A 27,500-nucleotide genomic window follows, 5' to 3' on the forward strand; every position below is an offset into this window, starting at 1 on the left:
CCCCCCCCCCCCCCCCCCCCAGGAAGTAGCACAGAAAAGAGATGGACAATGACTTGAATGACATTGACAGTTGCAGCAGCAGATCCAGGCGTGATTTAAAAACAGCAGCATCTGAGTTCATGAGTAGTGTAGAGCAACAAACGGCTCTCCTCTCATCCTTAAGGGCTGCGTGGCTGACATGCCTCACTGAACAGTAATCCACACACTACAGGTGCTCTGCAGAACTGTTGTAATTCTCTCACAATCCCTCCACCTCATACCAACCTGACCTTTCTATTTCAGGGTCCCCATAATTAGAAAACATAGCCCTCTGTGTTTATGTTGAATGTATCCACGCAACCCTTTGCAGACATGTTTGAAGGTTGTATTGAGGGCTGTATCCATGGTGCTGAGCGCTCTGTGACCAGGAGAAAGTCGTGTCCCCTTCTTTGATGTTTGCTGCCCTCAGTGTGTGCCTCCTGACTGTTATCCATATTCAGGTTTAAAGTTTATTCTCAAACAGTGCATGCACTATTTATCGTCTCAAAATGTTTTATAAAATTGAGGCATAACGTTACATGGTAAATAATTCTTGGGGAATGAATCTCTGACTTGGCGTCACCCTATGTGATATTAAAATGGTCTTAAAAAGTCTCAAATTTAACACGGAGAACCCTGCGGGTACCTTGTGTTTAACAAAACTCAGTTTTTAAATGTGGAAACTAAATGGACTCAACATTGACCATTACATAAAATAGCCTCATCTCTGTATTTGCAGGAGTTTCCTTGGCTCACACGTTCCAACCTATAGACGGAAAGAAGGCTCTGCATCCTCCTCTATCCAGAACATTATCAAAACCGGAAACACAACCTGGAAAAAAAATAAATAACAATAAAATACAACAATAAAACATGTTGACGCTTGAACTGAATGTTATTTGTCTTTATTCCTTTATGTCAAATCTGTTTCCTTTCACATAGTAAATCTAATCAGTAATGTTGTGAAAGTACAGTGTATGGATCATTAGCCTATTAAATTGCATATTCATTCCTTGTCAGGGACATCTTAAAACACATGGACGGAGGGTCTCTAGCAGCACTCATGCAATATCAACATACGTTGTGATTTATTGCACAGTTTGATTTGTTTTTATTAAATTTGTGTTTCTTAGTAGTTTATATCAACTTGCATTCTTTACTCACAATCTCCTGCAAACTTAAATTATACATTTTGTCCACTATTGTAATCTATGCAAAGTATATAATTTTCATATCAATACAGTTTATGTTAATTTATATTGCTTGCATTTCCATTGTTTTTATTACTCTCACATCCCACAAATCTTCCTTGGAAATGCACGCACTTAATTTTGTGGGACAACCAATCTCAGTTTAAAAACCAATCTGGCCTGGACTAAATGAACACCACAATGCACAAGGGGATGCACAGTGTACTGCATACAAAAAGATGGACTAATAATTACACATAACCTGATAAAATGAAAGTCGTCTCAGGATGCACAAAGGACACCGCATGTAGAACCCTATTTGAAGCTGTTGCAGGAAAGCCCACTGAAGGTTAGTCATGATAAGTCCCCCTGTAAGAGGAGTGGAAACAATAAAAAGCACGCCCAGCAGTAGTAGAGATCTAATATTGGCACTCAAAGCAACTGGCAGGCTGTCTCCTGTAATTTTAGCGCACACTGATGCAGAGGAAAGATTTAATGGGCATTGGTCGGCGTACCCTCTTCTGAGGGCGTAAAGGAGACGGAGCAGAGAGGGAGGGGAGTATAGGGAGAGGACAGTGAGGAGAGAGGGAAAGAGAAAGGCAGTGTGTGAGGGCTGCTGTGGCTCAGAAATAAAGTCAGGCAACTATCTGGAGCAGCATGACTCTTCTAACACTTGGACTGTATCTGCCGCTGTGGTTTTGTTATGGCCTGGCTCAATCCTCTTTTCTGGATAGCTTTGTTTCATTTCCAGCAGGTAAAAATATTGTAATCCTGTGCTTCAGCGTGTGTGTGTGTGTATGTGTATGTGAGTACTGTACTGTACTGTATTGTACTGTACATACAGTACTATTCATGCACAGGTGTTGAGGGAGTCGGGCTGTAAAAGCATGGAAACTAAATGTCTAGTTTTGGGATTAATTTTGAGCTCATTATCTTTGTAAAATACACTTGTTTTTATTTTCTTGTCCCCCATGAGGTAGACTGGAAATGCCTCTATAAATAGCGAGACCAGCTCCAGTCCTTCAGTGAGAGGCACAGGCACTTCATATCTGTGTCCAGCTCTAGGAACTCTGCTGGATGGGTGTGATGATTTGATAGTTTGCACCTGTTTCCCTTTCGCTTAATGCTGCTCCTGCATGTTCTAACCTCTCTGACTTGTCCAATTATGACTGTATGTGTGGGATATTTGTTGGCAACATGTCACATTAGATGTGCCACAGTTGCCTGTGCATGTTCATGTGTCATAGCATAATGTTGATGAAGAGGTTTGACATTCAGTTGTTGCAGAAGACAACAAACATGACCTTGTCTGACTGTCTTCTTCTGATTTTGACACTCGGCATCATCGCCTGTGTGACTGACTGCATGCCCACCTTGCACAGCTCTTAGATCCCAGGAGCAGCAGAGAAGATTCAGCCCATGCTGTTTACTGAATCTGCCTCCACCCCCACTGTTTCCTCCACCCCCTTCACTTTGGCGCCGCCACACTCATGTGAGTCAAAGTCATGTGACTTTCTATTGTGGAATATCTGACTGTTGATACCCTTGGGCAATTCCCAAACTGCCCAAAACTTAACTGCCTTTTGACCCCAAAATAATACCATGAAAACACTCAGATGGTGGAGTTTGAATTTTCGTGTCAAGAATGGGATGAATTTCCTACTTCGTCAAAGCTGTACAAGAAATACAGAATTTTTATTTTCATTTTACAGAATGAAGACATTTCAAATAACGGTGGGGAGTCAGAGCGGGGTAATAAGGACAACGGTTATGCCTGTGTCCCAGGTCCCCGTGGGCCTGCTGGTCCCTCTGGCCCGCAGGTAAGATCCAGTCTTTTCCCAAACATCATGGTTATCACAGCATGAATAATGTACTGCAGATCTGGCATTAGCATCATTACGCCATCCCAACACACCTCCCACATTCTGACTTACGTATGATTCACTGTCAAGATAGATGGCTAAATCACAGACTGTCTCTGGTGTTTCGAGGTGTTAAGAATCAGTACTCCAACAACGTATCAGCTCCATCTCCTCTCCAACTTGAGAGTTCCTGCTGAGCAGGAGATGGGGATTTCTCTGGCCCATGCAACACAGTGGCCCATTAACGCCCTTCATTTAGCTCAGACACAAATAGCTTTTTTCCACTGGCTGCCAGTGCCCCACACATCATTCTCAGAAACTGTCCGAAGAGCTGTCTGCCTGGAAAGGGGTACTGGGTCGCGTAAATTCCAGGGATTACCAACTCAAGCATGTGTCTGTATGTTTGTGTACTCTGGTGATGAAAGATCCAAAGACATTTTGGGTCAATATTAAACCTTGTTCTCTGTTAGCTCAGCATTTGATAAGCAAAAAAGCAGATTTAACAAATGATTGGTAAAGCTTTGCTCATCTCAGGTTGTTACAGCACCAGCTGGACTGCCGCACCATTTCGGTTTATATAAAAAAAAAAAAGACCCACAAGGCACTTTGAAATCAATAGTGGCCACTCAGCTTTTAACTAATTGAAACTGCATCTGTGGGCTCCCAGAAGCAGACATGACTTTGTGGTGGGATGTTGTGGATAATAAAAGTAATTTAGATAGATGTCTCTGAGATTTATGAGCAATGGCTTATATGTGCTGTTTATTATGACCGCCAGGGTCCACCTGGATTACCTGGGATAGGAGGGCCTAAGGGAGAAAGGGTAAGCAGTTCACTTCCCCATGTTCTAGTGTCATCTCATTTATGTAGCTCATTATACATTTTACAAGCTACCTGTTATTTTGTAAGCTCATGTTTAATTGACTGAAAGATGCTTGCTGGAAGTGCGTTAAATAGCTACTGTCTTTGTCCCCTCCGCCGCATCCTGTTGTCAGGGAGAAATCGGAAGACCTGGGCAAAAGGTGAGAGTCTTCATTAATCACTCCATATTCTCCGCTAAGTGGATTTAATCAAATATGAGATACAGTGTCTCCCCTCGCTCACTAGCTCTAACTCAGAGTGCTGCCATTGCCTGGTTGTGTATATAAAGGAATTGTGAGCATGTACAACCTTGACAGGAGACAGCACAAACACACTGACAGGATGCAATGGATGCAGAGCTGCTGAGACAGGCTGTTTTGATGGCAGAGGGATGGTCTCCTACTCAATGTAAGGGAGCATATATCGTCTCAGTATTGACCACTCAAAGACATCCAGCATCAGGCCTCCCTGTCAGATGGCCCTCCCTTTCTATTAGAACAGAAGGATCAAGCCCACACAGCTTTATTGAAAGCTCAGAGCACAGTGTGTGATTAGGGCTGGCAGAAGAGAAGTGACCTCCTTAAATGATCGGTCGCTGTGGTTGAGCAGCAAAAGCGTCCCAGTGGGAGAGCGTCCCTGGCTGGTGGCCTGACTGAGCAGCTTTGCAGCACTGCGGTGCAATTTAGCTTAGTGCTTCAGCCAGGTCATAAATCATTTTATTTCCCACAAGCACGGGCTCTTGTTCTATATACAGCCCATCATTTAATTAAAGAGAGCAAAGTGACAGGGCTCGTTGGAGTCATTCTCCCCCTACATGTGCAGCAGTGTTTGATAAATACTGTAGTAAGCAGGCTGTCAGCTTATGCAGCAAATCCTGCACTTAGATTTATTTTCTTTCTTTTTTTTAAGAGGTCCTGATTTCATGATCAGATTACTGCAGCTGTGACAGTAATTGTTTAATTAGGTATTTCTATATTTGAGATCACGTGTTAAAAGTGATGTCTCCCGTAAGGGTCGGACAGGTCCTATTGGACTTCCTGGGAAAGAAGGACCAGCTGGATGGCCTGGACCAAGTGGGCCCAAAGTGAGTAAGTCAGACCTCATAATGTAGATGATATAAAATATGGCATGAGATGAGACCAGTAAGTGCCAATTCAAGGTAGGGTAGATGAGTGTTAGCTATGATCTGTGTTGTGACTTCTGTTATGTAACAACTTTTTCTATATAAATGCTTGGTTTAAATAGTATTAAAGAACCTTAAATTCAAAGTCTGAACATATAATTTCTGTTTTGGGGTGTGGGTAAAATTTGAGTTGGTGTCTCAAAAAATGAAGCCAATCTACATTTATCTTATTCTAAATGTTTTTCTGTGTGTCAGGGTGAGAAAGGTGACCCAGGGCTGATGGGTTTGCCCGGAGCTAGAGGACCATTTGGGCCAAGGGTATGAGATACATATGAACTATATATACACACTACCGGTCAAAAGTTTGGGGTCACTTAGAAATTTCCATTGCACTCCAATATAGACAGAATACCAGCTGAGATCAGTTGCATTGTTTTTTTAACCAGGACAGCAGTTTTCAGATTACATTATGTGCTTACATAATTGCAAAAGGGTTCTCCAATGTTTGCTCAGTTACATTTTTAAAATGATGTCAGATTAGTGAACAGCGTGTGCCTTTGGAACATTGGAGGAATAGTTGCTGATAACAGTAATGTATATATTGCATTAAAGATCAGCCACCCACTCAGATCAGCTGGTATTCTGTCTATAATGGAGTGGAATGGAAATTTCTAAGTGACCCCATGATCTGGCATGAACACTACTTTATTTCATCTTGGATGTTTTGTATCTTCAATTCTAGGGTTTACCTGGGTATAAAGGGGAAAAGGTATGGAACAGTTTTGCTAATTATCATTCAGTAGAAAATACAATAGGATATATTGCTTAAGATCTCTTTTTCATATAGCCCTAATGTGATATAACACACTGTAATCTGCTCCATCAGGGTTCCCGAGGCGATCGCGGTGAAAGTGGAGTGAAAGGAGACAAGGTGGGCAGAGTTTATCAGTAGGGTTGTTGCGAAGTAGCAGTACTAGTGTATATCTGCTGTATGTAATCTAAATTGATATTATAATTTACTGCTCTTTATCTGCAGGGTGGGATGGGTTTCCCAGGAATGCTCGGACAAAAAGTGAGAAACACATTCAAACAAGGACGAGTTTTGAAGTCAATCTGCAGGATTACAATTTTCCTAATCTAACGAATTTGAATGTTGAGTCAATCTGATTTGTTGTGCAGGGTGAAATGGGTACAAAAGGAGAACCTGGGATCTCAGGAAACAGAGGACCCACTGGCCGACCAGGGAAGAGAGGCAAGCAGGTGAGGAGTCCGTGGACATGTAACATTTTGATTGCATTGTTACATTAGATTTGTGTTTCTCAAATTGAACTGTAATTTCTGTTTTAATGATTTCTCTTCCAAATCTAATTCATGTGCACTCATAAAAAATACTTTTCTATGCCCAAAATGTCTTACTGAACACTCAGGATTGAGCATTAGTTGTAAACCTTTTGATCTCTGAAAAATTATGTGAAGAAACTTTTAAAATATGACCACCTTGTGTAACATTTTGATCGTGTTTCAGGGATGGAAAGGAGACACTGGCAGCGTTGGTCCTATGGGACCTGCAGGCCCACAGGGGATTTCAGGTCACCCTGGTCCTCCTGGTTCACCTGCCACAGGTAAGAATGTCTACCTTTTTCAATGTTTTAACAAATTTAAAACTCTTGTGTATACTAATATAAAAAGACTGACATCTTGTTCAGTCAGTGCATGAATTTACCTATGACCCCTTTAAAGGGATTGATTTGTGTGGGGCTCTGCACATTCTCTGAGAGTGTGTGAAAAGTTGTGCTTCTGGTGTGAGATGCAGCAAACACCTGTGTCAGCAGAAGGAAGCACACTTTAGACCAGTGTCTAGAGGTAACACCGGCAGGCTTATTTAGCACCAGAGAAACTTTATCTCCCAAGATGAATGTTGTCTTGACATCATGTGCCTAAAAATGGATTCACAGATGGCCAGCCTCCCTTGCAGTTTTACAAATATTATGTCACCAGATAACGTGACATTTGTAATCTTGATCAGGTTTCTGAGTCAATTGCGTTTGCTTCTTGATAGATGAATCCAAGATACCACATTTCATGGCATACTGTATTTATATCAGCTGTGTAGACTTTAATCTCAGCAACACTTCACCTTAGCTCCTCACTTTAGTTACTAGAAACTTGTTTTGTGTCTTTTTCATATAACATTTTCTCCTCTCTGGTTATGTTTAGGACTATACATGGTCGGAACAAAGGGTGCACGTGGTCCACCAGGGCCTCCTGGAAAGTGTAGTTGCAGCCCTCTCAGTAATTCTCCATTTGATGACTATCCTTCTAGAGGAAACTATCCCAAAGTACCAGCGGTGAGGAATTAATAGTTTTGTCAAAAGCAAAAAAGTTACGTAGAGTATTTTGTGCACATCGTGGAAAAAAACTCAAACTCAAATCACAATTATGTTTCAACAATGTTAGGTGCTTTTGATAAAATGTACTGTTTGTATTTAAAAATCTCTGATATTAAGCCAGTAGATGCTATTTTTACAAACCCGGGGGTTATTGGGGTTTAATAACTTTTTTTTTTTTTCATATTTTATTTACATTTTCAAATTAAACAGATAAACAAACAAACAGGGCTCAGATGTAGCTATTGCCGGTTCTCTACAGTCATATTCAATACAATACAGCAGCAGGAGAAAGGGTTGTTAATACAGAAACATGATAGGTTACTGTAATCGTTTTTTGCTGTTATTGAAAAATGCTGCTACTGTAACAACAAAATTTCCCCGTCGTGGGATGAATAAAGTATAATCTAATCTAATCTAATCTAATCTAATCTAATCTAATCTAATCTAATTTAGCTTTTTCAAAGTAAATTAAAAACGGGTTCCAGGAACGGAAAAATGTGTCCATTTGGCCAGTGCAGAGTTTCTCCATCTGTGGGGTTTAATAACTTTTGAGTTAATTATTTAAATATAGAAAGTTGTGAGAGATAAAAGTAGGCCCACTGAAGACATGAATATTGCTTTGAGACACATACTGCTAAGATTTAATTCTCCAAATTGCACTCCATTGCACCAACCATATAATTCCAAATGCACTAAATATTGAAAACATGACAGTCAATTTCCTCACTTTGCTTTTCTGTCAGATATTTGTTGTAAGCAATGAGGAAGAACTAGAGCGCCTTCACACAGATAATGCTCTGGCATTTCGCAAAGACCAGAGATCTCTCTATTTCAAAGACATTGATGGCTGGCTGCCAATCCAGGTACCACTGCATGCTGCAAAATCAGAATATTTCATCTTGTTTTACACATGTTGATTTTTTTTCCAACTTTTTTAAACTCTGTAAAAGACTTTTCCATTCCAGTTGACACCATTCCAGTCCATGGAAAATGCACCTGATGATGAAGGTTACTGTGGTGACGGGATTGTGCAGATTTCCATCGCGGAGGAGTGTGATGACAAAAACAGAGTTGTCACTGACGGCTGTGTTAGTAAGTCACGTGTCCACATGAGGTGGTCTATTATAGCTTCTAAGTTGTACTTTGCTGTGCACATAAAACTTGACCCCTCAACCTCTGCTGTCTCTCCTTACCCCAGAGTGTAAACATGCTTACTGTGGAGACGGATACCGCTATGAGGGGGCTGAGGAGTGTGATGGAAAGGACTTTGGATACCAGACGTGTAATTCATATCTTCCAGGGTAAGCACCGTATACAACTATATGTTGACAAAAGTGAGAAATGTTTTGTTGACATTTTAAACTGAGCAAAGGGTTGTTGTTTCCCCTGTTGTTCGCAGGTCCTATGGTCACCTCAAGTGCACACCGTACTGTGTTATTGACTCCACAAACTGCAAGTACTTTACTTGAGCAGGAAGCTGTACAGTGCAGCGGGATCCTCTTTGTGTTATTTGGAATATTTTCATGGAAAAAAAGAACAATAATGCTCCAAGCAAGAGACTGTGACGGTAGAGGCAGCCACTGATTCCACTGATGAAAGAAAAAATGAAACATATACGTATATATAAATATAACTCATTTGTATTGCTGCTGAGATGCCACGTAGCTCCCAAGAGTTATAGTCGGGTCAGTGGAAGTGACAAAACCTTCACCCACACATAGGAAATGCACAGGACAACTGGACTCAGTCTTTACAAGCAGGACTTAAGACTGTTCTCCTCACCATGAATCAGCCTCTGGATGCAACAGTTGTGTGACAGCCAAGACTTAATTAAGTGCCAGTGGGAGATGTTGCAGAGGAGCAGTAGCCGGGCCAGAGGCGTATTAATCTTGACCCAGTTACTGTTGAGAAAGAGAGGCAGTAGGACATCCAGAGCCATGGCCTCAGGTATTCTACTGCTGCGTCAACAATGCACAGTATTTGCATGAGGCTGGGATTACTAAGACCATGACAGCAGCTGTCATTATCCAAGCATGAAACCCATCACTTTACTTATTATAGCCACAAGGCTTGTACTTTGTAGTCTCAATATTACATCAAGGATTTTAAAGTTGTAAAAGGTAAAACCAGGCATATAGTACAATCAATATAGATGGTTAGGGATGGAGGTGAACGGGCATGAATTATGCACTTGTAATATTTGACTGAGACTGTTATACCGGGAGGCCACACTTCAGAGGCCGACTTGGCCTCATCATCTTGTGGTTGTACTGTGCTTGACAGGGACTTGTCCAGACATTCAGTCTGGACAAGGTTTCATAAATCCAAAAATAATTCTCAGGAACCAACAGGTAATGTAGCTCCACACAGCACCTTTCAAAGGCAACCCCTACTACTCTCTTTGTAAACTGAATGGCAGTGACTGTAAGCTGAAGCACACAGATAACCCGAGTTTCTTCCCAGCGCTGCGCTTCAGTGAGAAATGAAATATACTGTATATGAAGGCTTGAAACTGTTATGTTCTTAATTGTCTCACTGCACAGGAAAGGCTGGGATAGTCTGTAGCTGCTAAAGGGGAGGAATTTCAATTCCAGTCTGTTCTATGGTCATTACTGTATTTACTCTAATACCTCTTTATCCAGTCTTTCTGTCTTACAGTATAAACAGCAACACAAAAACTCAACAGTAGACCTTACAGTGTAGATGGAGTATGCTGTGTGTTGGGCACCAATGGTGAAAATGACTTTGCTGATAAAAGCAAACATTTTCCATAAGCTACTGGATGAGTCACAGTGCCAAGGATGACCTGTCTCAGCCATACATAGATGTAGTCAGGTGTTATATAAAGTGGTTCTTCTGTAAAAAAAAAAAAAAAGGAATCAAAAGATAAAGACTGTTACTATATCGTCTCCGCATGCTTGTGATACCATGCTAATGATTGTGAAACGCTTCCACGCTTCTGTTTTGTAAATCATTGCATTCATCAGCGTAGCAGGTGTCTTAAGAAATATCAGTCTTGCTCTGCCCAGAGTGTAGCTAAGTACTGTACGTATGACACACCTTATATGATGAAGTGATGAACTGTGCCATGCACAAAAGCTAAAATCCCTTTTGGAAACTGAGTTGAATGTGCTGCCTGTGCTGCTGTGCTGTATCATCTACTGTGTATGCACAACAATGCTGAAACATAACATGCATGTGGTAACGTACTGTAAGGCTTTATTAAACATATTATGCACTGTGACTGGGATTGTGAACGCTCATTTTGTTTCATTGCTCTGATAAGATTTATACTGCAGTTGTTGATCATTTTAAAAAGAAATAAAACAGTAATTTAAATCATTCAAAGCTTTCCACTCTGTCTTAACACACATGCATCTTTAAACTTGGGTCCGGGGTTTGTCAGCAGCTTTGCTTGCTGTGTGTTGTGAGCAAGTGGTGACAGTGATTTGGAGGCTGTGCAAAAAGCCTAAAGACAGCAATAGAGATGCTATTGATGTTCTTTCAGAGCACTCACAGTAAAAAAAAAGAAGAAGCAGATATCTATCAAGTGGAAAAAAGAGGCTGTCAGCAGCTCCTTGCAAAGTGCAGCGTAAGACTAAATAGTTACCAGACCACACAGTGAACCTTGCTGTTTTCTCAGACATGACAATGTTTTTCATCTTTTCATTCTGTCTCGATGGAGCCCCCCTCAGAGCTGAGTCTGTCTGAAGATGAGGCACAGTGATACAGGTTGGGCACGGGCAGCCAGCCCGTGTTGCAGCAGAGATGTTTGAGTCTCGACGCAACCATATAACTCTATTAGCATGCCATATTTCTTTTCTAAATCACATCAGGACAATTTGTCTGCAGAGATGCCCTGAGTAAAAGCTTACCTTGGCGTATTTATTCCATCATGTGCATTCCCCTGACCAGGCCAATCAGATTTGTACCACAGATGTCTCAGTACAGCACTAAATGTCTCTGGAGAAGATGTGGCCAAACTGATTCCACTGCTCGGTAATAAAAAGGTTTGTGCTCCATTTGTGGAGTTTGTGAACTTTGACCAGTTCTCTTAAATTATAGATGGTGGCCTAGACCTACTCTGTAAAGTGTCCTGAGATACCATCTGTCACGATTTGACACTATAAGTAAAATTGAATTAGGTATAAATACTTGATGAACTAATAGCTGTTGTGGGTTTTTTTTGTATTGATTTTTCATCTCAAAGACAATGTCTTAAAGTTAAATTTGTATGAAGCAGAATTTAATTTGAGCTCTACCAGGTATTAAGTTGATGAACTGAAATCCAAAACTTTTTTCCCCCAACAAAAGGGGTTATTTTAGTGCAGGCTTGTTGGTGCAGTGTTAAAGCTGTTGCAGAAGAAGCGATACAAAGGTGGCCTTGGTAACAGGAAGCAAGCAGGGACCCAGCTGTTGGTCCAAGCGGAGTGAAAGTCCCTGACCTAAAAGCGGGAATGGTTGGCGGGCAGGGTGCTGTGGTCCTAACAGAGGACACACTACTGCTGCACCAGCAAAACACTCACAGCAAAGTATGCAACAATGTTATTTGAGCTCAGTGTCACTGTTGTTTAACCAAACACCTGTGCAGATTTACTATCTTTTGCTTACTCATCTATTTGTTCAGTTAACTGGTGAAATGTAAAGAATCAATTACATACTCAACATTAAAGTCACCAAGGTTGGCCTTAACATTAACTGATATAAAATATAATCTATTAATAACATATTTGACTACAACAGGTCTGGACACACCCTAAGACCACTTCATTATTTATTATGTAAAAATCAAATAGCATCTTATATACAGTCATACAAAAAAAAAAGTGTTTGCAATGTTACAATGGAATATTCTGAGGATCAACACTTGACAAGAAAACAAGCCATTGCAGGGATGTAAACCTGCTGCAAATGACTTACTCCAAGAATTATTACTGTATGCCTACCTGTAAACACAAAAGACAAGTGAGAGTAAAGTTAAAAATACTACGTGGTATGTCAGTCTTGGTAAAAAAGAAAAGCCCCAGGTTAATGTTCCTGCTTTGTTCTAATGGGAGGTGGAGTCCTACCAATCATATCCTTGTTGAGTTGACATCATAAAATAATACCTACGGCTGGTCAGTGCATGGGCGAGATGACATCTGTAGAGTAGCTGAATGTCGCTGTTCATTATCAGTACAGAGATAAATGAGAAGCAATGTATTTTAACATTTCATCTATCCCCTTCAGGATTATTTATTAACTTTGTTAATTAAAGTCCTTGGCCTATTCAGTTTCCATTGGTACCTATGTTACTTATTACACAAAACCATGCAAGCAATAAACATGCTCTATGTGTACAAATGTCCATACAAAAGCTGGACTGAGCTGGTCCCCATGATGATAATGTGAACTTTATAACTTAAGACTTAATAAATAAACATTGTGGAAATGCATTCTATGCATTGGTTTTGTGCAGAGGATGTCCACTAAAGTATTCAGCAGTTGTCAGTACTTACAGCTACACTGTATTATTTCATTCTTGTGTGTTGTGGTACTATAGGCAGCAGAGGCTAAAGCCATTCACTTGATAGCTTCTTTTTGGTCCCACGCAAAGTCTCAACAGCAATTGTTCATAACATGTTAGCGATGAAAAAGAAAAAATTGTCAAACTGCAGCATTTATATTACATTTGCAGGGAAAGACAAATATAAATCTAACATCCTTTCCTAAAATCAACAGTCAACGCAATAACCTTTTTTGTTTTTTAGCCAGAATGCTTAAAGTTAGTTAGTATGCAACTCCATCACATACATTTTAGGCAGGGGAACTATCTGACAAAGTTTTTGTCCAAATAATGCTTTGTGTTAGTTTTAAGTATTACCCTGTTTTGTGAATCTGAGGAAACAGGACAATCTTGATTAAAAATTACTTTGGCGGAAATCACAAATGTTTGACCAAGGAAATCACTAGAACCAAATACTTTGTAGTTATGTGCCTGTACACACACACACACAAAAACAATACAGCCACAGTGTGCACCAAAAACAAATGAATCATTATGGCTGGATTCTGCATAATAGGGCTAAAAAAAAAACTACACTGTCAATGGTCTTTTAAACAAGACCTAGAAAATACATTTTGTCAATAATGTCCAAATTGTTAAAACATACAGACATTAATACCTTCTTCGAAAACCTTAACCCTCCACTGTCCTAGAGTTTAACAACCACTGAAAACACCTCACACTGGCACAGGGACACGCTCAATTATTTTGTACACAAGATGCACTTAATACATCTGGCACCCTCCTTCAGTGGTCAGCCACTACTGCCCCTGGGGTCAAGTTTTGTCCTTCCTCTCTCTGTTGCAAATTTCACACCACTTCATCAGACTCCAGGTTGTATTCTTCATACAGTGCATCTAGGATGGCCAGCTGCTTTTCCATGGCAGGCAGGTACAATCCCAGGTCCCGGTGCACCCCGCTGGTAAAGCCGCCCTTCAGCTCGTCGCCCGCTCTCGACACTAAGGCAGCGGCGAAACTTTGATAAGACGGTGCAGCTCTCAGCGCCAACTGGGGAAATAGAAGCAGGCGATGGTCACACTCCAGGAACAGATGAACCTCAAGAAAATAAGAAGGTAAGAAATACCTACAGCAAAAACGCCTCGCACAACCCATCCGTGGTACTGCCGAAGGGTCTTTCCATAGGCATTATCTGGGTGAGAGAAGAGAAAGAACATTACAAATCTCGCACGTGCATTAGGTTCCACTTATTTAACTAGTTTGTAGATTTGTGCATCGTAGAAATCTGACTCACTTAGCGCTCCATGGATGTCTTGCTCTCCTGCGTTGACCTCTGACAGAAACTCTTTGAGGAACATCAGTCCCCGCCTAAGCCACAGCAGAGCCTCAGTGGCCGAGTTACGCACCCGGGCATTCTCTGTCTGGACTTCATGCAGCACGATGGACTGTAGTGTGGGGAAGCTGTCAGGCTCCGACATCAGCTTCTGGTGAATTTTCTACAGGGTTAAGAGACAGGTTGATATTGTAACCTGAACTTAAAATGATCCTGATTCTACTCTGCCATCATTCTTTCTTTGATTTACCAAAACTATAAGTCCTACTTTTTAACAGCTCAAAAAGTTATTTGATCAAGTGTACATTGACAGAACAATGATAAGAGGAGTGATAAGCCAAATGCCTGACTTTCAAGCTAAACAAGAAGTTAAGCAGTATTATATACAGCAAATCTCCTTGTTGAAATATTGTATAGGAGATCATAAAGCACTAATGTTGATTTATCCCATTTGGCAAACTATGTTTAACACAAGATTTAGAGGCACTTCTGAACAGTTAAATCTGCTTTAAGGTAACATATTAATGACATGTACACGCACCTTGATATTTCCAACAAAATCCATTTTAACTGGCGCAAACACAGTGGATCCCAGCTTGTCTGAGAACAGAAAATCCATGATCACTTCTTTGTTCCTTATGAAGAAAGGATTCTTAGTTTGGTGTCCTAATATTTGGGACAGTGATGAATGCATCTCAGGGCAAGAAACCCTGTGTCACAAGTTCAGAAGATTTCACCTTTTCACTGCAAGTTTTGCTGGGAAGAAAATGATGGCTTGTGAAACACTAGACGACCTTAGATCCTTAGCATTTCTGAAACCATGCTGCATGGCGGACGCAATATCAAACAGGTATTACTTGTATCTGGGTCCATGTCATTGATCTAGGCTGTAACTGAGGACCTCCTCGCTCTACATTGTCCTGCTTATTGGATGCCTACTTAATAAAGAAATCAACTATGAATTTAAAAAATGATTTCCTTAATTTAAAAATGGTCCTCTAGAGTCTACGATCAGAACAGTCTGTCATTTATAGCAGCGGACTGCCATAAATAACAGACCGTAGAATGCTGTAATTGACCAATGAGAATTGAATATTCAACAAAGCCATGTCATTTTTTTTAATTTTTTTTATTACACAACTTTGTTGAATACTTGATCCTATTTGGTCAATTACAGCATTCTACGGTCTCTTATTCTGTTACACATGCAGCTTTTGATCATAGACTCTGGACCAGTTTTTAAATCAATATTTTGTGTCAAATTATTGATTTCTTTAGTAAGTATCCATGTAATAGGTGGGATAATGTACCCGGTTTAATGATGACCCACTTGCTCTACATTATCCATTACATATTACACTGACCCTCTGACGTGTGTGCAAATTAAACACTGTTGTTAAATCTCTCTGTAAGTCTCTCATACCTCCAGGTAATTACAGATGATCAAAAATCTAATCCAACCTGTACTCATATTTATTGGGACCAAATCTGATAAAACTTATTTTTAGTCAACAAAAATGTATTGTATGGCCATATGTATCTATGTGTAGTTCACTGTGTGGATGTGTAGTGCACACAGACCAGGCCAAACACAGCCACATGAGCAAGCATGACCTAACAACAAACTTATCAAGATAGACTGTTAGGCTACAAAGAAAAGAACACAGAAAGACATTCAGGTACAGGAGGAAATAATCACAGCCTGAATAGATGATGATGAACCAAAGACAAAAAGCTGCCACCTCATTAAATACAGATGATGTAAATGACGGAGCATAAACAAATGACAAGAAAAAGGGTGGGAAGAAGGATGAAATGACCACATGTGAGAAAGCAGAAAAGATTAAGAGGAGGACTGAAAAGTGACCGGCCTACCTAATACTGGTACTATTGCATAGCATGAGTCCAAAAACTCTTGTGTAGGGATACCATTGTCGTCGTCCAGTCTTATATCACTAAATCTAAAAAAGTAGAACAGATTCAAACAGGAGAATATATTAGAATGCCATTTCAATTTTTATTTGATCAACTCAAACAGAAAAAAAGAAAATGGTACAAACGTCCAAACCAAGCCTGAGAAATGATTCACAGAGTGTCATGCAATTCTAAGCCTGACATTACCTGAGACTATTCTGCTACTTTGACAACTATCTGACAGTTTTTAATGTGGCTAATGTTAATGCTCATCAACATTAAAAGACCAACTCCAAAATGCACATACTGTAGTTCCCATCTTGCAGTTGAATACTGGCTAAGTGACACAATGATTTTCTGCATTATAATGTTTAAACGGTGTGACTAAATGTTACATAAATGATCATAAACACTCTAGTCAATTGTTCAGTAACACTCTCCAAGCTCTTGAAAAAGAAAGAAAAATACGATTGAAATGCAGAGTGAAACAAAAAAAAGCTTTACAAACCCAAATATCAGATGAGGGCCTCTCTGTGCCATGTGATCAAGAGAGAACACACTAATATAAAACACTTAAAATGACAGCTTGAAATGGATTCAGTTCAAATGTTCCAAACCTGTTATATATCTATTCTGTGCAACACGGTAATACAATTTATATATTTCCACAAACTAAGTAACTGTGCAGTTTAGTCAAACGTTGCAGCAGAAGTGCAGTGCCTCAAAAGACAAGAATACTACACAGAGCTTAGATTGATTAACCCTAATACTGTCATAGTGAATTATCACATACAATCATACAGTAACTTCATACAGTAACAAATGTGTCCTAAAGGATGTGACCTTCCTGAGTAGCATTTTCATACCTGTGACTCATTGTGCTGAAGAAAGTTTCCACCTGCTCTGTGTCTTCTGGCTCTGTTGAATCTCTGGAAGTCTGGCCTTCCTGTTGAGCCTCTTCTTGGTCTGGAACAGCTTCCTGTTGGTGCCGAAGCTGGACAGCGTTGGCTTCCTTGTTGTTGATGTCCTGCCTTTCTTGATTTTGGTCCCCTTTGTGCTTCTGCTTTTGTTTTGTCTCCTTCTGATCGTCAGCTTCGTTCTCCTCGTCCTCCTCTGCTGGTTGCTCGTAGTGTTCAATCTCAGAGGTATCCTTGGTAGTGTGTAACTGAGGATCAACTCCCCCCTCAGGGACTGATCTGATGCTGTTGGTGGCATCAATGTCTGTGTGACGCAGTAGACAAACAGTAAACATGTGCAATGTATGTAACCAGACAAAGGGGTAAACAGAATATGGTTTTGGTCAAGATGTTTATTGCAGCAAGTCTGACACCCAGTTTTCATCAGACTGGGTGTAGAAAATTGTACAGCTATCAGCAAGTGAACAATTTTCATGTAGACTTATTATTAACCACTTGCAGGGTACACCAATGCAAACCTCATGCTCATCCTTCACCCTTGTTTCAGTAAAATGATATGGCAAACTTCAAGAGCAGCACTACATTAAGTATTGAATATAGCTGCACTGATTTCTATGGGTTGAAAGCCTCAGTAGGTCACCAACATCAGAGTTGGGTTTGGTAAGGTGTGACTGGTTTCAGCTGGGACCGCACCCCACTGATTTAGCATTGCGCTTTGTGAAATGCTTTTCATTACCTTCTTTTTGTTTTGGTTTGGGTTTTTTTGGTCAATACAGAAAGGACTTCCACCTTTATTACAATCCAGCAAAATGTTCAACTCTTTCATATCTCATAAAAGAGTGACAATTAGTTGTTGTTTTAATATTGGACTATCAAACAATTGTGTAAAAAATATTCTGTCTACATTTTCTTAGATTTGTAACACTGCCACTACGGCATCGTATTAAGTCTGAACCAAACATTTGTAACATATTCTTATGTAACATGATGTAAACTATGTACCAAAAGAAAGGTCTCTTTTATATACTGTATTATTTACAGACGTCTCATCAGTACACTTATGAGAAATTTATGATTGTATTTACAGTGAGATAGCATATGTATTATAGATAACCCAAAACAATAACTTTGAAAAGATTTACGTCTTATTTTCAATCACTGGCAGTAGCTTCCTCTTGTATAAAAAGGCATTGTTACTGCTAAGGGAAATGCAATATTGTAACTGGGTATCCATCACTGTCTGCTCACTAAAAGGATATAATCTATCCACATCAGTTCTGATGGTGTACACACAACAACCAGGCCCCTTTTGATGTGTCTTCCTTCCGGTCTTTCCTTTATGGAACGCAGTAATGGTTTTCAGTTCGAGAAACTTGTAAAACTGACTGGTTGGGACATCTGACTCACCTGATGGGGAAGGATGTTGTTCTGGTCTATCTTGCTCATCTGGCCCTTCTACTCCAGAGTCAAGGCTCTGGTTGTCATGTGCAACTGCTTCTCCTGAAGATTCAGACAAATCTCTCCATCTGGAATGAATGTGAGAGCACAATGTTAAATGTTAATGTTAATTAAACTTGGGATGGAGTTATTCTGGGCAAATATAATTGGCAATTGTGTCTACTGCCACAGAAATGCAACATTAACAACAAAATATTACTGTGTCAACAGCAAAGAGAATGGGTATTTCATTTTTGCCACACTTTGCAAAGTGCTACTTTGAACATCTGTGTGACAGTTAGTGAGTGAGGAAGAAACAACGCCGGCAATATAAATACATAATGACAGAAAAAAGCAACGTACTTTTCTCCAAGGTTGTGGTTTAAATGATTGACAGGTTTAATCTGTTGGAGAAACAAGACATTAGGGGGTCATATATGCATGTATGCATGTATAATTAAACAAGCTGTAACTTTTATACTAGATGTTATTAAGTTATCTGATTAGACATATGAATGGTGACATAAATTTACCTTCTGAGGTTTGATGGCTGCTACTGGAGGAGACCCTGGTGGACTTTGTGTTGCCATATCTGTACTAAAAGAACGGTTTGCTATCTGCATGCATTCCTCCAGAGTCTTAAGAAAGGTGGTGCATGTAGACTTCACCATGTTTCCATTGCCTATTCCTGTCTGAAAAGCGCACAAACACATACACATTGGCCAACATAGCCCTAAATGTCCCGACATGTTAAGTCTGTTCTTTAGAAAATGTACTTGTGATAACATGTTCTGCATGTATGGTCTATAAGTAAGTGTAAGCACACAACAATTTGATGTCTAGCTAGTTGCAAGTTGGGCTACCCTACTGTATACTGCAGCTTTACACCAACAGCAGCTTCTCTTATTTCATCAGCTCGTCCAAACCTTAAGCTTACCTCTGCTGTGTCTGCTAGCTCATCATTCTCCTTGATCTTGTTTACTTGTTGTAGAAGAAGGTCACAGTACAATCTGAGCTCTGACATCTTAGTTCTCAGTGCCTCTGTGTTCTCATGGAGCTCTGTAATAACAGCAAATGAGCCAACGTTTTGGGAAAACAATAACAATATTTTCCAATAGAATAAAACAAAGTAAAAAGAAAAGAACACAATCCATGCATCCAAATACCTTTTTCTCTTTTTGTTCGGTTGTCTGTAAGGCAAGCTTTGGATGTTCCCAGTGCCACCAGCCATTTCTGCCTCTCTGCTGCATTGATGGCTCTGAGGTAAAAGTACTGCTCTCCAGGTATGGTCAGGTCAACTCGGGTAGAGTCAGAGGAATGAACTAATTAAGCACAGCAGCAAACAAGGAGAGATGATTGTCAGAACTACATTCAAAAGGCAGAGTAAAGTCTCACACACACACACACACACACACACACACACACACACACACACACACACACACACACACACACACACACACACACACACACACACACACACACACACACACACACACAAGTGAGCCATATACCGACCTTGGATTTCACATACTGAAATCTTAATGCTGCCCTTGCAACCTTTCCAGGCATCTTCTTGAGAGTCATAGTAAGACAAAGTTCCGCCATCAAGCACAAACCAACGAGGTTGCCAACCTGAAAGACACGTATTTATGTTTACATCATAGGTCTCATTAGGTTCTGTTTAACAAGTAACGTTATGGGTATTTATTTCACGCTTCAATGTTTGAAATCAATCCGTAAAAGTCACAATAAAACAGCGTCATCTAACGTTAGCTTCATAAACTTCGAAAGAGTTAACCTTACGTTGTGTTAGCAACAGCTAACGTTAATTGTTAAATCAGATTAGAAATGGCAGATGGAGAGAACTTCCTAAATTAGAAAGCGATAAAGTTACCTGTTAAGACTACACAAATAAGGTTTACTTCTAGTTCGTTAAACAGATATTAACGCTAATTTAGCAACGTCAAAGAGAAGCTAACGTTGGATAATTCAAAGTGGTGCTGCGATAGTTAAAGACTGACGGGTAGCTAACGTTAACGTTGCTAGCTAGCTAGCTGCCTTAAAACTAGAAATATATCCAATAACACGCAACCAGGATAGGGTTAACTTACCACTTATGTAATTGGTCCACTTATGCAGCATTCCTTCCATTGTTTAGTTATGTGGTTTACTTGTTTATCATAACAAGATATGATGCACAGCTGATTGCAGCGACTCCATCGGGCCCCGAGCGTGATTAGTGGAGTAAGGTCCCAGGCTTTACATTTTACCTACGTACATAAAAGTGCGTACACTTTTTGTGAATAGAACTCTAAAAGAGAGACTAACGACGTTCCTCCCGTTTACATCAGAGGGATTAATAAATACTGTGCGTGTAGATTATGGTGATTGACACAAAAAAAGAACCAATAGAATAAAATAATATAGATAAAGGGCGGCACCTCGGAACGAATTATCCAATTGAAGAGAGAGGAGGGCGGACAGCTGAACAGTGGCTGTGTACAGGCGTTCATGCAGAAGTTGGCTGCCACGTAGTTGGCATTCTTGCATGTATTTATTTTAGGGCACGTTACTGCATTTGTGTGGAAAGGTTCAAATAAGCTTTTTGTAAGTTTTGCGAATAAGTGATACTTTTGTCAAACAAAAATGATCATTTTTTCTATTTGTTCGATATTGCCCTCACTGTTTTTGTTTGTCACCGGGGGGAAACTGCCTGAGCCAGAAGTGAAAATTGAAGTTATACATAAACCCTTCATGTGTTACCGTAAGTCAAAGTATGGAGACATGCTTCTTGTTCATCACGAGGGATTCTTGGAGAGTAATGGCACTATGTTTTATTCCAGGTAATTTGTTGTTGGAAACTGCTGCATATGTTATTGCTGTGCAATGTTGTTGCATTCCGTGTGCAGGAGAAGTCACTGCTTTTATGGCTGTAAAATCAATGTATCTATTGGACAACTGTGCTACAACCCACCACCACTTATCTGTGCCTTGACTGTCCTTCTAGTTAGGTGGCAGAGACACGTGACCCTTATTCATATGTGATATCCATTCTGTGTGTACTGGACTTTTCTTTCTCAAAGCAAACTGTGATGGATCTTTGTGACTCTTGGCAGCCGCAAACATGGGGATACAAATCCAGTATGGTTCACTCTTGGGATTCGAGAGGTGCTCAAGGGTTGGGACAAGGGTCTGAAAGGCATGTGCACAGGAGAGCGCAGGAAACTGACTGTCCCTCCATCTCTGGCATATGGCAAGGAAGGAAAAGGTAACATAGACTAGTAGTAATACACAAACAGATGTTAGAGAGGGTCTTTTGATTCTAATTCCCCCATATCGCTCTGTTTATATTGCAGTGGTTATCAAAGTGGGGTCCGGGGACCTCCAGGGGGTCCCCAACAAAAAGGGGAATCATTTATTTTCACTATAATTTCATCCATAAGTAACCATGGCAAATTGTATGACTGTTTGCTCATTGGGTTCATTCACTTTATGTGATAAAACATCTAAAAGCAAAAAAATGTATCAAGTAGGGGACCCTGGGGCAGTCTTATCAGATGTCTAATTTGAGTCAGTTTAGGGGTCCTTGATGTGAAAAAGTTTGAGAACCACTGTTCTATTGCACAACCTTTTTTGGTTTACAGGCAAGATCCCACCGAGCAGTACCCTCATTTTTGATATTGAGCTCATGGAGATCCGGAATGGTCCCAGGTCACACGAGTCTTTCCGGGAGATGGATCTCAATGATGACTGGAAGCTCTGCAGAGAGGAGGTGTGACATTATTTTAAACCGTTTTTCTTTTGGCATTAAGTATTTTTTTTGCTATTAGTGAATGTCATGATTCTGTCTGCACTACAGGTGAAAGAGTACCTGAAGAAAGAATTTGAAAAACATGGATACTCGCCAAATGACACACACCATGAAGTGATGGTAGATGACATCTTCAAAAATGAGGATGAAGATAAAGATGGTTTTATATCTGCAAGGGAATTCACCTACCAACACGATGAGCTCTAAAAGATCTGATTTCATCTACTTTTTAAAAGTAGTGTTTGTGTCATGAATCCCCTCCAAAATAGAGACCTAAGTTGAGGAATTAGTTGAATTAGTTACTTGGCTTGTTTTTATACTGCAGTTGAACAGTATTGTCTCATTTTTAGTTGAACATTTTATGGAAAATGAAATCCATGATGAATTTATACCTCCATTTGCACTGATAATCTCACCACCTCAGATGAATTTAGGCTACAGTATTATATTTTTCTTAAAGATTACATGAAATAAATGTCTGTGTCATCCTTGGTGATGTGATACTAGATGATAATTCTTCTGTGTACGTCTTTATTGATCACTAGAGGGCACTCTTGTTCTAGACTTTAGGAAAGTATTATGCTTACAACTCTTTATGAAATGAAATTTCAAAACAAAACAGCAACAATGCACTTTCAGTTTCTAGATGTCATACTGTTTCTGGAAGCTCAAAGTGACAGTAGCCACATATACAATTTAATGCCATCAGGAGTGAAACACAGAACACTATGCCTTAGGTTCATATAGATGAATATTCCAAACACGCCTTAAAGGAATATCATTGAATTTATTTCACTTTTGTATTCAATTCACGTATTATAGTGAGCCTTAAGCAACCATCAAATCCCCTCAGTGGCATCCATAATGTACATTTTGCAGTGAATAAACAGAAATGCTATTTAAAACAATATCCAAATGCAAAATGGCCTCATTGAATTTGGAGTAGGAAACACCGTTTTTGAGTTAAGTTATTTTAGAACAATCCATATATAGTAGGGGAAAAAAATTATGTCTGTCAAATTACACTAATTATATGTCAAATATGGGAGTCAACATATGACAAGTGACTCTTACTTGGATCATTGATTACTAAAATAATGTCAAATAAAATGTCCTATAAATATATTTAAAAGTAAGTATTATAGTAAAATATCTATAGTATCTAAGACTCCCTGGAAAAAGAGATTATTTACTTTATTCCAATTGAGATACACAAAGTAAATCGGCTATCTAGTATCAACAGGAAGCACAGTCTGTTTCAAAGAATCCAGTGAGATGTGTGATAGCTGTCAGCGCTGTTCTCAGTCTATTCTTTTTCTCAAACCATACAAATTAAGGCTTTGTAAGATTTTGGTTGAGTGAATCTTGAAAGTGGACCAGTAACCCAAGTTAAATTGACTAAAAAATAAATTCTGATGATGCAGTTAAGATAGAGGAGGATGCAATCTCTTTCTCCCACAACAGCAAAGGCTTAACAACAAGCATATCAGCACCATGAGTATTAAAGCCACGGAAAGACATATCACAGTTGCCCCAGAGGGGCATGGAAATCACACCATAATAAGTAACACTGTAGCATACATGTAGGCATGCTGCAGTTGTGCATTTCAACTGCTATTTTAGTCACCAACTTTAACTAGAACTAATCCTATTGCAAATATTTACATAAGAAAGAGGTACTTTTGATGTTTTGCAATGCTGAAATTACGTTTTGATGAAGGCTGACATGCATCAGTGATATTCTCAGGAACCAGAAAGATTTTTTAGAGCGAGAGAGAGAGTGCCATTAAAGCAGCAAGCCACAGTGTGAACACTGTGGTGCAACTATGTCTTCTCTCACAAAGAGCACCACTGTTTTTCTCACCAAGGAAGTGCATATGGTATCTGGTAAAATTCCACCCTGCTGACCACACCTGCAGGTAAAACTGGCCGAGTGGTAATGTTATATGGCAGGACAGATTGAATATTAGATAAGCTTCGACATAAAATACCTCTCAAGTATATGGCAATAGCTGTAACAAGATTTATAAAAGGTTGTTAACCACATTTCTGTAATTTGCTGTGCTTCAGGAAACAAGCTTTGATCACAGGCATCGGGCTGGGCCTTTCTTCTCTCTTAACCTCCTCTACAGCTATCCCACTCACAATGCGGTAGGATCATGTTAAATGGAGACAAACATTGGCAGAAAGTACAACAGGTCACACTATTTTCAGAACAGGTCACACTATTTTAAACTGAAGTTATCTTTGCTTTAATAAGTCAACATTTGATAAATTACATTTTTAATTGCAACCATCACAAAAATACATTTTGATAAAATGGATTCGTAGAAAGGATTTACTTTAATCACATCAAACCAAGTGTTAAAGAAACATGCTTGGTTCAGCTGTAGTATGACTACTGACTTCTATGGCACCGTGAAGTGAATGGCAACTGCTTCTGCACTGAGCAATGTTACTGGCATTCATAAAAGAAAAAAATGGGTTCCAGATTATATTTGTTTACCTGAAAATATCCAAAATTACAACATGTAAATGGAAATACTACAAAACTGGCAACCAACATGTGTGCAGAAGAATTTTGCAATAGGACATGTGAATTAAAATGACCAGTATTTGTTCCACCTATGTATTCCTCACCATAACACGGAGTACACTGACAATGGTAAATCCACAAACTGTCTCTCTTCTGATTCTTTTTTTTTTCTCCATTGTGATCAGTTTTGTATTTAGACATCAATTCAACAAACATCATTCTCAACAGTATATATTATTGTGACAAAAGGACATGATGCAGATTAAAAGACAAAAATAAACATCTTTACAAAATAAATCTTTACACTTGTTGCAAAAAGTGCTTCATGAGTGCCAAATTGTCTCATATTTTTAGTACCCACAGTTAAAATATTTACCATTGCGTGATCTGATTTGAGCTACAGTTACATTTCAACTAGCGTTCCCACTAAAATTAACAATATGCACACATGTAAGGTGGGAACATTAGCTATGCTGCTGCTGTGAGGCCTGGTTTACATAGCGACGGCACTGATTGACGGTCTGCCTGGGGCAGATTTCACACAGCGCTGTCATCATGACTGAGTCTACACCAGGTAGTGACAGTCTTCAAATTAAACAGAAGAGGGAACAGCACTGTAGGTACTCAAAAATACTGGATCCTTTCCTAATATAAAAATGATGGTCTTGGCTGGGTATAAACCCCAAAATGTACAGTAACAAGACAATGTGAACACTAAACCAACTTCAACTAAAACAGTCATGCGAGAAAGAAGCGTTTCAAGTTCAATTTGATCACAAACTAAACTGAAACGGCATTAGAATCAAGGTGGCTTGAATTTCCTTTTTGACAGAATAAATAAACGTCCTTAGTTTCGGGCCTGTATGCCTCAGTCCTTAGAACAAGACATCTTCATGCTCTATCATAAGCTGTATCACTAGTTTCTGCTGCCTCATGTCATTCAGGGTTGTCAAGGCATTCTGCTCCGGTGGCTGCATAAGCGTTGGACCATAGACAATCCCCAGGTTCTCGGAGTTCATTAAATTGTCCTTTTCAAACTGTGTCACCCTGTAAAACAAAACAAGATATCTAGTCTGGGGAGTAGAATTAGGCAAAATACAAAAACAGCCAAATGTTTTAAAATATTTGGATCTGGCATCATTCTATTGTTTCCTTACTTTCAACAAATCCCATGAAAAGACCAACATCAATAATGTGTAAGTCCATCTCTCAATACTTTTAGCCTTCTGAACTATTTCGGTGGATTAATAGGCTTAATTATATCATAATACAGCTAGACATTGTAGTTTATTTAGCAAATGTTACTTAAAAAGGAGCAACTGTGAACTTTCAGGGGACTATTTTTATAATAAAACATTTATATTTTAAGGACCAATAAACAGGCGGAGCTCTAGTGAGTATTTCTGGCAGTAGTATGATGTATGTGAGATCAACTCAAAATAAAGTACAGTGCCCATGTTCATTGTAATAAAGGAATATAGCCTAACTTTTTGGACAACGTCAATGGAGGTCTACGGCACAGGATTATGCTATGGGGAGAAGATGTACATGGCTTTAGCCATACATGCAATACTTGTTAGTTGGAATAATTTATTGTAGGTGTTGGTCTTTACAAAGGATTTTAATTTAGTTCATTACATACAACAACTAAAAACATTGCATGTCCTTGCATTGATGACTTGTGTGTCTGAACTGACCTCTTGAGGTGAGCCATCAGGTAACGGAGGGTCTCGTAGTGGGCTGGGGGGAGCTGCAGCACACTCTCGTGGATGGCCTCCAGTCTGGCATCAGCATTTGGTATTTCTACATTACATTAGTCACACGATTAGTATCAGAGCACTGCAAGGTACCAGTAACATAGTGATGGCATGGAATAGCCCAGAGTGGAGGAGCCCTTACTTGCAGCTTGAATAAATTTGGAATACAAGTCAAACGTAATGACTGGAATGGGAAGGTCTCTTAAGTAGAGCTTCAAAGCACCAGCAATGATGTTGATGTCTGCATAGGCACTGGCACTGATGTCAGCCTTTTCACCATCTGTTAATGAAAACCATATCATTTTATTTGGATATAATTAGAAATAAAGGCTGAATGTTCCTGTCTATGTCACAAAATAACGGACAGTGCTATTTTGTGCTCTACTGCAGCTGAAACAAGCTTCTCATTTAAAAGTATGAACTCGTGAACTAAAACCTCAGAGACCGGAATCCTGCGGCAAATAAATCTGATGTCAACAAACCTCGGTCAAAGGCAAGCCTCACGTCCTCTATGTGCTCTGAGAAGCCAGACACTCGGTAGAGACCTTCCGATTTCATACCTGCAAAAGAAATTTGGGAAGCTTGTCTCAGTTTTTTGGGGGATCACCTTCCCTGCCTCCCATTCTGCAACATAGGCATAAAAAATGAAGGGGAGGAAATATAGGCAGCTATTCAAAACTCATCATCATGGCAAATAAATTGCAGAATATCTGCATGTTTAAGTTAATTTACTAATCAAACTTTATGATCTGCTTTTCTTTCTCTATAATTATTGATGAGTTTTAATGTGAAGACTATTGGCTGCATTCTACCTCTCAGCTCTATTTCTCGAATACACATATCCA

General features: G+C 39.6%; 5 protein-coding genes across 8 annotated transcripts in view; 3 read left to right on the forward strand and 2 right to left on the reverse strand.

Annotated features, from left to right (window-relative positions):
* Window positions 1-921, forward strand: part of hacl1 (2-hydroxyacyl-CoA lyase 1) — a 5,932-nt gene extending 5,011 nt beyond the window's left edge. Inside the window, exon 17 of the mRNA XM_032518940.1 lies at window positions 758-921. Coding sequence (XP_032374831.1) covers window positions 758-790 — 33 coding nt within the window. The 3' untranslated portion in view covers window positions 791-921. The remainder of the gene's footprint in view (window positions 1-757) is intronic.
* A 375-nt stretch (window positions 922-1,296) lies between these two features.
* Window positions 1,297-10,787, forward strand: colq (collagen-like tail subunit (single strand of homotrimer) of asymmetric acetylcholinesterase). Of its 2 annotated transcripts, none has more exons than XM_032518941.1 (17): window positions 1,297-1,962; window positions 2,591-2,700; window positions 2,921-3,028; window positions 3,849-3,893; window positions 4,066-4,092; window positions 4,944-5,015; window positions 5,310-5,372; window positions 5,797-5,823; window positions 5,941-5,985; window positions 6,091-6,126; window positions 6,234-6,314; window positions 6,580-6,676; window positions 7,272-7,402; window positions 8,188-8,307; window positions 8,395-8,536; window positions 8,643-8,745; window positions 8,844-10,787. In XM_032518941.1, exons 1-17 carry the CDS (start codon window positions 1,866-1,868, stop codon window positions 8,911-8,913), a joined length of 1,374 nt encoding a protein of 457 aa, XP_032374832.1. In that variant the 5' UTR covers window positions 1,297-1,865; the 3' UTR covers window positions 8,914-10,787. The 2 variants fall into 2 exon arrangements, with proteins under 2 accessions (XP_032374832.1, XP_032374833.1); XM_032518942.1 differs by having other exon boundaries at window positions 8,410-8,536.
* Window positions 10,788-12,217: 1,430 nt separating this feature from the next.
* plekha8 (pleckstrin homology domain containing, family A (phosphoinositide binding specific) member 8) lies at window positions 12,218-20,923 on the reverse strand. Its single transcript, XM_032519137.1, has 13 exons — window positions 20,663-20,923; window positions 20,067-20,183; window positions 19,715-19,870; window positions 19,486-19,607; window positions 19,082-19,240; window positions 18,912-18,952; window positions 18,519-18,637; window positions 17,061-17,415; window positions 16,156-16,241; window positions 14,822-14,880; window positions 14,242-14,443; window positions 14,078-14,139; window positions 12,218-13,997 (listed from the first exon to the last, which is right to left on the reverse strand). Exons 1-13 carry the CDS (start codon window positions 20,700-20,702, stop codon window positions 13,800-13,802), a joined length of 1,716 nt encoding a protein of 571 aa, XP_032375028.1. The 5' UTR covers window positions 20,703-20,923; the 3' UTR covers window positions 12,218-13,799.
* Window positions 20,924-21,011: 88 nt separating this feature from the next.
* On the forward strand, window positions 21,012-22,845 carry fkbp14 (FKBP prolyl isomerase 14). Its single transcript, XM_032519145.1, has 4 exons — window positions 21,012-21,394; window positions 21,668-21,819; window positions 22,196-22,323; window positions 22,411-22,845. Exons 1-4 carry the CDS (start codon window positions 21,198-21,200, stop codon window positions 22,567-22,569), a joined length of 636 nt encoding a protein of 211 aa, XP_032375036.1. The 5' UTR covers window positions 21,012-21,197; the 3' UTR covers window positions 22,570-22,845.
* Window positions 22,846-24,598: 1,753 nt separating this feature from the next.
* chn2 (chimerin 2) overlaps window positions 24,599-27,500 on the reverse strand; it is a 27,685-nt gene continuing 24,783 nt past the window's right edge. For all 3 annotated transcript variants that reach the window (XM_032519143.1, XM_032519142.1, XM_032519144.1), the window contains 5 exons: window positions 27,468-27,500; window positions 27,138-27,215; window positions 26,798-26,935; window positions 26,596-26,701; window positions 24,599-25,945 (listed from right to left, as the gene is read on the reverse strand). The exon at window positions 27,468-27,500 is cut by the window's right edge and continues 141 nt beyond it. In XM_032519143.1, the coding sequence (XP_032375034.1) occupies window positions 25,774-25,945; window positions 26,596-26,701; window positions 26,798-26,935; window positions 27,138-27,215; window positions 27,468-27,500 (527 nt within the window). In that variant the 3' untranslated portion in view covers window positions 24,599-25,773. The remainder of the gene's footprint in view (window positions 25,946-26,595; window positions 26,702-26,797; window positions 26,936-27,137; window positions 27,216-27,467) is intronic.

The sequence above is a fragment of the Etheostoma spectabile genome, chromosome 6 (genome assembly GCF_008692095.1).
Source record: "Etheostoma spectabile isolate EspeVRDwgs_2016 chromosome 6, UIUC_Espe_1.0, whole genome shotgun sequence".
NCBI classification, from domain to species: domain Eukaryota; kingdom Metazoa; phylum Chordata; class Actinopteri; order Perciformes; family Percidae; genus Etheostoma; species Etheostoma spectabile.